The 13,276-nt window shown below is 44.2% G+C and overlaps 1 protein-coding gene across 3 annotated transcripts in view; it reads right to left on the bottom strand.

Annotated features, from left to right (window-relative positions):
• TPP2 (tripeptidyl peptidase 2) overlaps nucleotides 1–5,685 on the bottom strand; it is a 42,870-nt gene extending 37,185 nt beyond the window's left edge. The window contains exons 1-2 of one of the 3 annotated variants that reach the window (XM_082218549.1): nucleotides 5,383–5,681; nucleotides 448–576 (exon numbers count right to left, since the gene is read on the bottom strand). In XM_082218549.1, coding sequence (XP_082074675.1) covers nucleotides 448–576; nucleotides 5,383–5,547 — 294 coding nt within the window. In that variant the 5' untranslated portion in view covers nucleotides 5,548–5,681. Of the gene's footprint in view, nucleotides 1–447; nucleotides 577–5,382 lie in introns of all 3 variants that reach the window. The other 2 variants (XM_082218550.1, XM_082218551.1) reach the window with 2 other exon arrangements.
• Nucleotides 5,686–13,276: the final 7,591 nt, after the last annotated feature.

Raw genomic sequence — 13,276 nt, forward strand, 5'->3', positions numbered from 1 at the left:
AAAGAAAAGCTTTCAGCTGCTAGTTGAAAGCCAGTAAGGAGACAAACAAGCACTCTAGGCAGGGGCTTGTTTCCCAACTGGTGGACTGTCACCGTGATGACCTATGACCACCTACTAAGAGGGGCAGCTGTAAAGCAAATTCTCTGGATGATTTCAGTGTACACTACAGAAGGCATTCCTTCAGACAGACAAGAACTAGGCCTTGTATTCCCCCAATGCAATTTTTATAAATACGATACTTAAGTACAATTAAATGTTAGGAGCGCAACTAGGACTTTCAAAGTGTTTTGAGATTACTGATCGTCCTGCTGTATATATAGCTGGAGAGTACTTTGCCTGTGGTTCAAATCTGTAACCTCCTGTCATATTTAAACAGAGTATCTTGGAATTTTCAACTGAAGGATGACCCAGAAGAGGCCACCAACTTTAATTCAAAATAACCTTTACCTTCAGAGTTCTTCCTGAAAGACCAATGATTTCTCCATCTTTTGGTTCTACAACAGTTGAAGTGTTTACATCACCACTGCCTGTTGTATCTATTATGTCAATTATCTTAGGTTTCCCATCAGTTGTAGTCTGAAAATAATAATAATAAAAAATTAGGAGATACAAATAATTGCACTATAAATGCTCCATAGACACAGGAACTCTTGGAAAAAAATGTATGTCCTACGCAGTGCAGGACATTTTCTGCTTGGTGTGGAACAAACTGTTTCCTAAAGCAAAGTTATCTGCATTAATTTTTAAAAAAATATATTATATTGTGAGCTGTGGCAGGATAGAATAACGACGTTCAAACAGTACAAATTTGATTTAAAAGAGCACGAACACAGTATGATAAACACATATTCAATAATGTGTTTTTCCAGATAACTGCAGCAAAATAAGAGTAATAGCTTCAACTTAATTAGCGTGAAGATTAAAAACAGGCAAAGGGAACAATCCCAAGAGGGCAACTGAGGGGATGCTGATCACGGTGTCTACCCTGCTGTTTCCCCAACGTATCCCCATAAAACCAAACAAAAAATACGTCATCCCTGGAGATGGTGCAGCTATTTTCCCTCCCACTGTTGTCAACGGGAGGGAAGGTTTTCAATGAGGGGCAGAGAGAAGGAAAATCTCTCCTGCGCAACCAACCTTATGTCAGCTAGGGCTTTGGAAGAGGTTGTTTCTCTGCCACAGAAACTGCTCTGTGGGCTAACAGAAAGCCTGCTCCTTTTTATATAAAAAGGAGGCCATTCGAATGAAGGTAACATGAATGGATGATTGTCACAGATGGAACTCTTAAGAGGGCCTTCGGTGATGACCTCAGGAAGGAGACAAGGTCATATAATAGATTAAAATAGTATAAATGTATGGCCAAAAAATATTCAGAGATGACACCCATAAAGTATTTATCCCTGGAATACCAATTAGGAACACTAAGATTGTCCAGTCGCACATCCATCTCAAAAATGTTTCTTTTTTAAAAAACAGAGAGAGAGAGAGAGAGAGAGAGAGAGAGAGAGATGGTTAGAGATAAGGATAAGGAGTGTGGGATGCAAGAGGAAGTGATACAACACAGGGAGAAGCAGACAAACAGGATACTGTCACAAACAACAGCTGTATGGAAGGACATGTGGGTGGATGTGACAAGAGAGGGGCAGATCTTAACAGGAAATGATAAGATCACAAGGCAAAATACATTGCAGGAGCAAACATATAATTGCCCTATTTCAGGAGGACAGGAAATAATTCAGCCTTCGTGCCAAACCTCTCGGAGTCTGCAACTGATCAGCCCAATGTGAAGACCCTCCAGCACCTATACTGAAATAAGTACACATGAAGCAAGGGTGAGACTGGCTATGCTTACATTCACAATGGAGAGTCAGGAGCAGCGCCAACAATTCACGCAACAGCCAGCAGCTATCTCCCCCCCCCCCCCGTAATATATAGAAGAAGCCAAACATCAAGAACCCAGCTATCAAAATTCTAGCCTGGATGGAAGACAGGCCACATCTCTCCATATAATACTACCTGGACCCTGTAATCATTTCCCCAGGGAAGTTCGGCTGGCACCTTCATTATACACCTTTAAACGCCAGGCAAAAATGTTTCTTTTCAATCAGGCCTTTTGGATGATTAACATCCTACACCCTTTTAAATGTGTTTGTGGGAAAGGGTGGGCAGAGTGGGGGCCATTGGTGTGTGTGTTAGTTCATTTTTATTATGTGTTTTGTGCTTTTATCTTGCATTTTAATCTTGTAAACTGCTCTGAGATCAATGAAGGGCAGTATACAAATTAAATAAATAGACAAATAAATAAATAACGGAAAGCAGCTGGAATCCCATAAGTTTTAGTTCTGAGGATGGCAACTGTTGTGCTTTTACTTCATGTTTCAATCCGCCAGGAAACTGTTTTTCAACAAAGTTTCTACTGAGTGTTTCTAGACTAAGGAATGCAAACATGCAAGACTACCTTTCCCAATTAACTCAGATGCTTGATCTTCTTCATGAACTGTGAGCAATTATAACACCCCAAACACAGCAACTATACTTTGAATAACTAGTTAACTGATGAAGAACAAGTTCTCCCAGAGGCAAAATTTAACAATACAATTACATTAAGCTTAATTCCCTCCCAACCTCCCTAGTCATTCACGTCATGCTTCATAGCATCTCCAGAAGATTACCAGAGCCTGTTTTCATCTCTCCAGTCTTGTGAGAAAAGCCAACCCAGTCAATTTAATCAGAAGCCATTTTAGTTCCATTAACTTTATGACAGGTCCAACCCTTGTCAAAAATGTGCATCCTTACAAACAGTGTCAAAATGTTTTACCATTTAAGGAGGATAGAATTGCTACTTACTAGAGAAAGGGATATTATCTCTAGTGAAGTGAAGTACCTACACTTACTTATAGAACAAAAGCCTTAGGGAGAATGTTGACTGTTATGCATTCAATATATGCTGGACAAAAAACATGCCTATCAGTGCTATTTGCTTCAAAGAAAATTATACCTGGATCTTGGGGGGGAAAGTCCAACCAAAGAACTTGATGTAAATTTATATGCTTGCTAGAAGGCTTACTTTTAAGCAGACTGGCTACATTTCTACTTGCAGTACTACTGTAAGAGACAATAGCCATAATTACGCACACAGTTAGCCACACTTAAATCAATAAGATTTAATTGTGCTTAAAATGGGGCAGCAGTGTGCCACTAGCTTTAATTTGATTTGAGAAGGGTAATAAACATTTAGCATGTGATGCACCCACACTTCAAACAAAATTAATGGCCTCCTTCCTCCTCCTGTCCATTAAAAATCAAGGTACTCCCTTGTGGTTCGAATCTGGTTATTAAAAAACTTGTTAGGTAAATATAATCAAAGTCAATAAGCCTAAGCCAAATGCCTAGTATGGCATAACTGGTTTGCTTTTTTCCACCACGAACAATTTATCACAGCAACCTACTATTAACCTACCAGCAACCTATCATTAACACGTATGGACAAATAATAAGTGTTACTTTTATTATTCCAACATGTACCAGTAATTGCTTTAAACCATAAATCAGAAACCTGTGGCTCTCCAGTTCTTGTTGGACTCAATTCCCATCAGTCCTAGTCAGTGTGACCAACCGTCAGTAATGATGTGAGTTTGAAGGACCACATACCGTAAGCTGCTTAAACCATCTCTAGTTTAAACACTGCACATGAGGCAAGTGCTTCTGAAATGTAACTCCTCTGACCTTTCGTAAATCTGTTCTACCTTGAATTTAACTATACTTAGGTGGCTTTCCTTGACCAATCGCAGTCAGAACTTGAAGAGGGCTATTCCTTCATTACATAGAATCATAGAATCATAGAGTTGGAAGAGACCACAAGGGCCATCGAGTCCAACCCCCTGCCAAGCAGGAAACACCATCAGAGCACTCCTGACATATGGTTGTCAAGCCTCTGCTTAAAGACCTCCAAAGTAGGAGACTCCACCACACTCCTTGGCAGCAAATTCCACTGTCGAACAGCTCTTACTGTCAGGAAGTTCTTCCTAATGTTTAGGTGGAATCTTCTTTCTTGTAGTTTGGATCCATTGCTCCGTGTCCGCTTCTCCGGAGCAGCAGAAAACAACCTTTCTCCCTCCTCTATGTGACATCCTTTTATATATTTGAACATGGCTATCATATCACCCCTTAACCTCCTCTTCTCCAGGCTAAACATGCCCAGCTCCCTTAGCCGTTCCTCATAAGGCATCGTTTCCAGGCCTTTGACCATTTTGGTTGCCCTCCTCTGGACACGTTCCAGTTTGTCAGTGTCCTTCTTGAATTGTGGTGCCCAGAACTGGACACAGTACTCCAGGTGTGGTCTGACCAGAGCAGAATACAGTGGCACTATTACTTCCCTTGATCTAGATATAGATGTACAACTATATCTTAATAAAAGCTCTCCTTTCTATAATGAACTACCACAATTCTGTATGAATAAGTTGCAGTGTGTTCTGAAGATTAGTAGTATTATTTAACCAAAAACAACAAAGCCTGTAAGTAAGCAGAGACAAAAGCATTGGAAAGAAGAACTAACATCTTTCAGCTTGGACATTTTCAATGCACCACAAGTTTCACTGTCATCTTCTGTACAACGCAAAAACAAGGATGCTCTCCTACAATATAAGACCACACACATAGGCTGTCTTGTCAAGCCTGGTCCATAACCGCCTTGCCATCGTTTTTTTAACACACTCGCCCGCTTCAACTAATGCTTTCTATGCACAAGAACTGCTCTCCCTTTATCTTAGCCCTTTAAAAGGATTCCCTGCGAACATCTGCAAGCTACTCGAACACAACAAGTCTGCCAAGCTTTAAAAATAATTGCCACGAGCTTATGAGCAGCTGCAAGCCGTAGTGGTTATACGTGTACTTCGCGGAGACAGCGTGCCTCTGAATACAGCAAGATAAGGCTCTATTTTCCCACCGCCAACCTGCTTCCCATAAGCATGTGGCTGGCCAGGGTGGGAAAAAGCATTTGCCCCAGCAGGACTCCTCTCATACCCTTTAAGGCTTTCTAGAGATGAATACACCTACCATTCTGTCACTTAAGTCTCATTAATTTTATAATGAAATGATTTTATTATTTTACTGTTGTTAGCCGCTCTGAGCCCGGCTTCTGCTGGAGAGGGGGGCGGGATATAAATAAAATTTCATTATTATTATTATGGGTGATTAAAAAATAATAATACCTATTTCCCAATATTTTCTGTTTTCCCTCCACTGCTATCCAAATCCCCACAACAGGAGTGGCTCAATCTCCTCTTCCCAAATCTCTCCCCCCCCCCATCCCATAAGGGAGAGATGGGGGGTCCCTTCTCTCCCCGCTAGGCAACACTGCCCACCCCGCCCGTGCTGCCTTACCTGCATGCCTGGCGCTCCGGGGTCCACGCCCGTGTCTAGGACGGCCAGGAGCACTCCCCGCCCGTCATACTCCGGGTACCGGGACAGGAAGGAGGCAGCGCCGGTCTCTTTCTTGGGAAGAAGCCCTTGGAAAGGGTACTGCTCCTCACCGGCCGCAGCCGCCATGTTGGATGAGCAAAGAGAGAAAGCGAGAGACAGAGAAGGCGAGAGGAGAGTGACCGGGCACGCACGCGACGCCGGCGCCGGACCGGGTGACGTCACTGACTCGACGCGAGCCGGGCGTGAGGCTTCTGTTCGCGTCAGGCGCATGCGCAATGCCCCCCCCCACTCAGGCCAATGAAAGCGCAGCTATCAGGTGCTACATGCGCCCCGCAGAGGCTTATGTAGATTTCCGAGCCGGGGCGGGGCGGTAGCTGCGAGCCGGCGCGCAGCCACTCAAGTTGCAGCGCGAGGAGAACCCGCGGAGCCGATTGGTCCTCGCGCCGCGCCAATAGGGGAGGGAGAACCCGGCTCTTGATAAAGGCGGCGAACAGCGCCCGCCCTTGCCGCCTTTAGCCCTTTTATTGGCTCTGGCGTTTTATGTTGAAATTGGTTTTTAAACGCAGGAAACATGCAGCCCTAAAGCCCCACCCTTCCCGGAAAAGCATAAACATCGCAGGGAAACGTTGCGCCGAAGTTGTAGCGCTGCGTCCAGTGAGACAATGCAATAAAGGGAATATTACAGCTACCTCTTTGAAGGCGTCGGCATTTCTTTTTCTTTCTTTATTTTTTCCAGCTAAAGCTTTTGACCTTTTTAGACCTTTTTTATCCACCTGAAAGAGCTACCCGTCCAAACTTTTTGTTTGCCACTACCTGGTTATCTGCAGATGCTCCAAAGAATCTCAAAATGAGCCACACTGGTGTGGCAGGAAGATTCAAGGACAATCAAAGAAACATTTAAACATTTCAGTATATAGTAGTACTAAGTATAGTATAGCATAGTATAGTATAGAAATTATTATATATAGAATACACACACACACACACGGGGAAGCCCAGCCAGATGGCCGGGGTTTAATTAATAAATTATTATTATTATTATTATTATTATTACTTTATATTAAATTGACATATATACATACAAACCTATACACATACAGTGGCACCTCGGGTTAAGAACTTAATTCGTTCTGGAGGTCTGTTCTTAACCTGAAACTGTTCTTAACCTGAAGCACCACTTAAGCTAATGGGGCCTCCTGCTGCTGCCGCGCCGCCGGAGCACGATTTCTGTTCTCATCCTGAAGCAAAGTTCTTAACCTGAAACACTATTTCTGGGTTAGCGGAGTCTGTAACCTGAAGCGTCTGTAACCTGAAGCGTATGTAACCTGAGGTACCACTGTATATTAGCTCCCAGGGGGTGCCATCTTGAAGAAAATATTGGGGGGGGCAGACAAGGATGGTGACATCCAGAAACAGTATCTACGCCTCTCTTCAAGAGTGTTGGCTATTCTACAGTTCTCCACAACAAAGGATCAGAAAAGAGAAAGGCTTCTTTGTGTTGATGAAATGAGAGTATGTTTGTCTCAAATTAGACCAAATATGGATGAGAAACCTGGCAAATGCAATCTCACACCCTTTGTTGAGTTTACAAACAAGAAAAGAACAGGCTTCATACTAAGCTTTCTATTTATTCTGGAGTTCTTGAGGAAGCAACCACAATTACAGTAGTAGTATAACAGAGAATGTTACAACGTATCATTGTGCTAATGACTGCAAGCATAAATACCTGTTGGCATAATCTATTTGCGTTTATTAAACAGCATGCAAACTTAAACACTTTTTAATGCAGTATGCCTGGGCGGAAAGCAAGCTCAAGCTGGTTTGCTAGTTAAAGCATTTTGGAAGTCATGTTAATTTTAAAGTAGATTGTATAAAATTAAACACATGGGCTTTTATCTAAAGCAGTCTTGCATGAGCAGAAAGCACTTCTACACCTACAAGGTGAATTCCCTATTTTCACAAATCCCTGTATTTGCTACATAGCCTGCACTGCATCCTGTGTTGTTATGGAAGCACCCAAAATCCTCAGAAGCGGCTTTTTGAGGTGCAGTGAGCATTAGTGTAAAGTGAGCCTGTGTTACTTGAGTGAAATGCTTTCTGCTTGTGCATCAAAACCTTTGGATCCATATGAGCCAGTAGTTTTACAGGTCTTCGTAAGAATGGCTAAGCCAGTTAAATGCTTGGTGCATTTTTAAAATTTGAATGCATGCATTTGTTTACATATTTACCTTGCCTACTAACAGAAATCCTGTCTGCTTACAATATATCTGAAGCAGCATACAATAATCAGGATAAGAGTTCCTCACTCAGGCTGCTGATCAACGTGACTTGTGATTTGAGAGGCACAGAGGAGCAAAGATGTTTACAGAGAGCCAGTGTGGTGTAGTGGTTAAGAGCGGTAGTCTCGTAATCTGGGGAACCGGGTTCACGTCTCCGCCCCTCCACATGCAGCTGCTGGGTGACCTTGGGCTAGTCACACCAGTGGCGTAGCGTGGGGGGTGCAGGGGGGCCGGCCGCACCGGGTGCAACATCTGGGGCTTAGGGTTAGGGGGCGCAAATCCACGGGTTAGGGGGCGCAAATTACTTGCCTTGCCCCGGGTGCTGACAACCCACGCTACGCCACTGAGTCACACTTCTGTGAAGTCTCTCAGCCCCACTCACCTCACAGAGTGTTTGTTGTGGGGGAGGAAGGGAAAGGAGAATGTTAGCCGCTTTGAGACTCTTTCGGGTAGTGATAAAGCGGGATATCAATTCCAAACTCTTCTTCTTCTAGTTCAGGGGTGGGGAACCTCTGGCCCACAGACCACATTTGGCTCTGCATTTTCCCCAAACCACACCCATCCCTTATCAGGTGCAGGGCAGACAGAGACAGCATTATTTGTGCAGAACTAGTGCACAGAAAGTAGGTAGTTTTTCCAGCCCTAAACTTGGTCCTTGGGAAGCACCAAGCTCAGGGGTTCTAAAGCGCTTTGTGCTGTACTTCCAAACACTCAACATGGAATAATAGAAGTGTAGCATTGGAAAGGACCCTGAGGATCATCTAGTCCAACCTCCTGCAGTGCAGAAATATGCAGCTGTCCTATATGGGGATTGAACTTGCCACTTAAAACTAAAGCATCCATGACAGATGGCTTTCCAACCTCTGCTTTGAAACCTCCAAGGAAGGAGAGCCCACCACCTCTTGTGGGAGTTCGCTCCACAGTCAAACAGCTCTTGCTGTCAGAAAGTTATTCCTGATGGTTTTTTGGGGGGGATTGTACACATGGGCGTAGGCAGGAGTTATGGGGGTGGGGGGAGGACACCCGCCTGTCATCATTGTCTGTCTGGCTCTGTCCAGCAGATTCAGAATGAAATGTCCTGATAGCTGTTCTTTTGAATTACAGTCGTACCTTGGTTCATTAACACCTTGGAACTTGAACGCTTTGGCTCCCGAATGCTGCAAACCCGGAAGTGAGTGTTCCAGTTTGCGAACGTTCTTCGGAAGCCAAACGTTCAGCATGGCTTCTGCGGCTTCCGATTGAGTGCAGAAAGCTCCAGCAGCCAATTGGAAGCCACGCCTTGGTTTTCAAATCTTTTTGGAAGTTGAACAGACTTCTGGAACGGATTCTGTTCAAAAACCAAGGTATGGCCGTACTTTCTTTTGACCCCAAGTGCTCAGAAATCTTTTTTGAAGTTTCTACAATTTCTACTTGTAGTTAAGTATTTTCATTCATGATTTAGGGCAGGCATAGGCAAACCCGGTCCTCCAGATGTTTTGAGACTACAATTCCCATCATACCTGACCACTGGTCCTGTTAAGCTAGGGATGGTGGGAGTTGTAGTCCTAAAACATCTGTAGGGCCAAATTTGCCTATTCCTGATTTAGGGGGAGCAGCTGACCCCTTGTTCCCTGGCTCCACCCATAATTCTACACCATCTAGGAGGTCCCCCCCCCATGATTGTTGCAAGAAACAGCGGAAGCACTTTTGCTTTAGAATCATAGAGCTGGAAGGGACCTTGAGAATCATCTAGCCCAGGCATAGGCAAACTCGGCCCTCCAGATGCTTAGGGACTACAACTCCCATTATCCCTAGCTAACAGGACCAGTGGTCAGGGATGATGGGAATTGTACTCCCAAAACATCTGTAGGGTTGAGTTTGCCTTTGCCTGATATAGTCCAACACCCTGCAATGCAAGAATATACAGCTGTCTCATACAGGGATTGAACCTGCAACCTTGGCATTATCAGCACCATGCTCTAACCCAGCAACCTTTTTCAGCTGTGGGCCGGTCCACCATCCCTCAGACCATGTGGTGGGCCCATTTTTTTTTGGGGGGGGTGAACAAATTCCTATGCCCCACAGATAACCCAGAGATGCATTTTAAATAAAAGCCACACATTCTACTCATGTAAAAACACCAGGCAGGTCCCACAAATAACCCAGAGATATTTTAAATAAAAGGACACACTCATGTAAAAACATACTGATTCCCGGACCATCCACGGGCCAGATTGAGAAGGAGATTGGGCCAGATCCAGCCCCCAGCCTTAGGTTACCTACCCCTGCTCTAACCAGCTGAGCTATCCCCACCTACCCACATGACAGCTGTTAGTTAGGTCCTTTTTGGACTTCTCCGGTTTTGTTTCTGGGATGTTCTGTACAGAAGGAGTAGATCAGGGATAGGCAAACTCCGGCCCTCCAGATGTTTTGGAACTACAATTCCCATCATCCCTAGTTAACAGGACCAGTAGTCAGGGATGATGGGAATTGTAGTCTTGAAACATCTGGAGGGCCGGAGTTTGCCTATGCCTGGAGTAGATCCACTTACTGTCTGAACCAGAGTTTAGTTTCAGGGAGCCATTCTGACTCTCTGTGCCTAGGCCGAAGGCTGGGAGAGCAAAAAGTTGCTGGGGAGCTCTAATAGTGGCACAAAACAGATCCTTAGATAAGGTCTCCCTCCAATCTTTCCAAATAAAACAATGGAGAAAGTGTATCTCTGTGACTCATTCAAGCCTGTGCTGGAACAAAACTAGAATTTTTTGTTTATTTGGGAATGAAATACTGAGCCATTAGGCTAATAGGCTCTTGAGTGGTATTTTATGATCTAGCCAACCCTTGTACCATTTTGTAAATGAATTGTTGTACTGCCTAACCAAAAACTGTTGAATTTCCCTTTATAAAAGAAAGGAGAAGCAGTCTGAATCCTAAACGTATTTGATTATTGGACATTGTCTTCCAGTAAGAACTATATCTTGGTTTTAGCAGAATTTGGAGTAGGGGGAAAGGTCTCCTAATATTTTGGTATGTAGGTTTTTAAATATTTTTCGTTCTGTAAGTTAGCACAAATATGCAAAGTTTAAAATAACCCCTATCTTGCAAGTCTGCGTCTTAGGGAGTTGCCTAGATAAATGATAACTACTTGTACAATTCCTTTAAAAGCGCAGCAGGAAGCATATTCACATGAATGTCAACAAACTTCCTCCTCCACCTCTTTTTCAAACATTTCTCCCACTTTGATCCTCTATCTCCAAGTTCACTTTTGGATATGTGTTCCTTCAAGGGCCAAAGTTGAGGTGAGGAAGCAGCTGCAGTCCTCCCTAGCCTTTTTGTTCCTGTACTGCCAGTGCATATTTACTCAGATGTAAGGCCCATTTCAGGGATGTGGGTGGCGCTGTGGTCTAAACCACAGAGCCTAGGGCTTGCTGATCAGAAGGTCGGCGGTTCGAATCCCCGCGACGGGGTGAGCTCCCATTGCTCGGTCCCTGCTCCTGCCAACCTAGCAGTTCGAAAACACATCAAAGTGCAAGTAGATAAATAGGTACTGCTCTGGCGGGAAGGTAAACGGCATTTCTGTGCGCTGCTCCGGTTCACCAGAAGCGGCTTAGTCATGCTGGCCACATGACCTGGAAGCTGTATACCGGCTCCCTTGGCCAATAAAGCGAGATGAGCACCGCAACCCCAGTTGGCCACGGCTGGACCTTTACCTTTACCTTTAAGGCCCATTTCACCCAATAGTGCATACTCTCTAGTAACTATGCTTCAAATTGCTAACACTCCTTTCAGAAGTTCTCCCTCCAAACTCCTTTCTCTGCAATACCTAAACTCTAAAGCAATGGCTCCCTCTTGTGTTCATAGATAACAATAGCATTGCCCATAAGTTGCATTGTTTGCTTCTCATCAGCATTCAATTCCTTTTCTATTTCCATTCCAAACTCAGCTCAACCAGCTTCCTCTGTTTTCCTAACAAACCCCACCCTCAAATTCAAGGTATGAATTGTCTTCATTTTCTCAACATTTGTTTCCATGTGAAGACTGAGGAACTTTCATGTTCTCTGTGTTGTAGAGAGTTTCATAGTAGGGTATTTTTTTTCCATTTCCAGGCAAGAACTATAGAGCTTTGGATCAAGAGGATAATATTCATTTTTTTGAAAGAGTTGTATTATTCTGTCTTTCAAACCTTTCATAGATGTTTTTCATCTGGCTAGCATAGCCTGGATTGTTGCTTTGACATTTTAATGGCATCTATTAAATTATGATTTAGATAATGCTACATGTTTTGGTGGCCAAGTAAGCTATAATACATTTGCAAAGTTATCCAGTATGCTCCAGGTAGGTGCTTGCAAGGGTTTATTCAGTTCTTTGTTGTTGTTTTCCATCAGCTAGTTAACCATTACGGATTATTTAAATTTTCTCTATTATTTAAGTGGCATTTACATACCACTTAATCACCAACCTTTCTAAGTGGTAGACATGAAAAATAAACCATACCGAGAATAAAACCAAAAGGCACCCTGCAACTGAACAATTTATCTTATTTATTTTGTTCCCACACATTGCCACGAGCACTTTCGCATCATCAGTCTGAGGATGAGGGGGTTTGTACGAACCTAGTCAATCAATGTATTATGTAAATGCTTCTAGACAAAGATTGTCAGGACAATCTCTGCCCCCCCTCTGCCAACACACATTTTAAAATCTTCGTTTGATGATCACCCACCCACATGTGTCTACTAGTTTTCACAGCCCTATCTGTCAAGTACTGCAAACTTCTCTGAGCAAGAAAATCAGATCCCTGAAAATGACCTTAGAATCATATTCATACCAGGGGGCGGGCTGGTGTGGAGGACTCCCTGGTCCTGAATGGTGTAACTGTGCCCCTGAGGGACCAAGTGCGCAGCCTGGGAGTCATTTTGGACTCACAGCTGTCCATGGAGGCGCAGGTCAATTCTGTATCCAGGGCAGCTGTCTACCAGCTCCACCTGGTACGCAGGCTGAGACCCTACCTGCCTGCGGACTGTCTCGCCAGAGACGTGCATGCTCTAGTTATCTCCCGCTTGGACTACTGCAATGCGCTCTACATGGGGCTACCTTTAAAGGTGACCCCGGAAACTACAACTAATTCAGAATGCGGCAGCTAGACTGGTGACTGGGGGCAGCCGCCAAGACCACATAACACCGGTCTTGAAAGACCTACATTGGCTCCCAGTACGTTTCCAAGCACAATTCAAAGTGTTGGTGCTGACCTTTAAAGCCCTAAACGGCCTCGGTCCTGTATACCTGAAGGAGCGTCTCCACCCCCATCGTTCTGCCCAGACGCTGAGGTCCAGCGCTGAGGGCCTTCTGGTGGTTCCCTCATTGCGAGAAGCAAAGCTACAGGGATCCAGGCAGAGGGCCTTCTCGGTAGTGGCACCCGCCCTGTGGAATGCCCTCCCATCAGATGTCAAAGAGATAAACAACTACCTGACATTCAGAAGACATCTTAAGGCAGCCCTGTTCAGGGAAGTTTTTAATGTGTGACATTTTAGTGTATTTTTTGTTTTTGTGGAAGCCGCCCAGAGTGGCTGGGGAAACCCAGCCAGATGGGCGGGGTACAA

The sequence above is a fragment of the Podarcis vaucheri genome (assembly GCF_965113315.1).
Source record: "Podarcis vaucheri genome assembly, chromosome: 4".
NCBI classification, from domain to species: Eukaryota; Metazoa; Chordata; class Lepidosauria; order Squamata; family Lacertidae; genus Podarcis; species Podarcis vaucheri.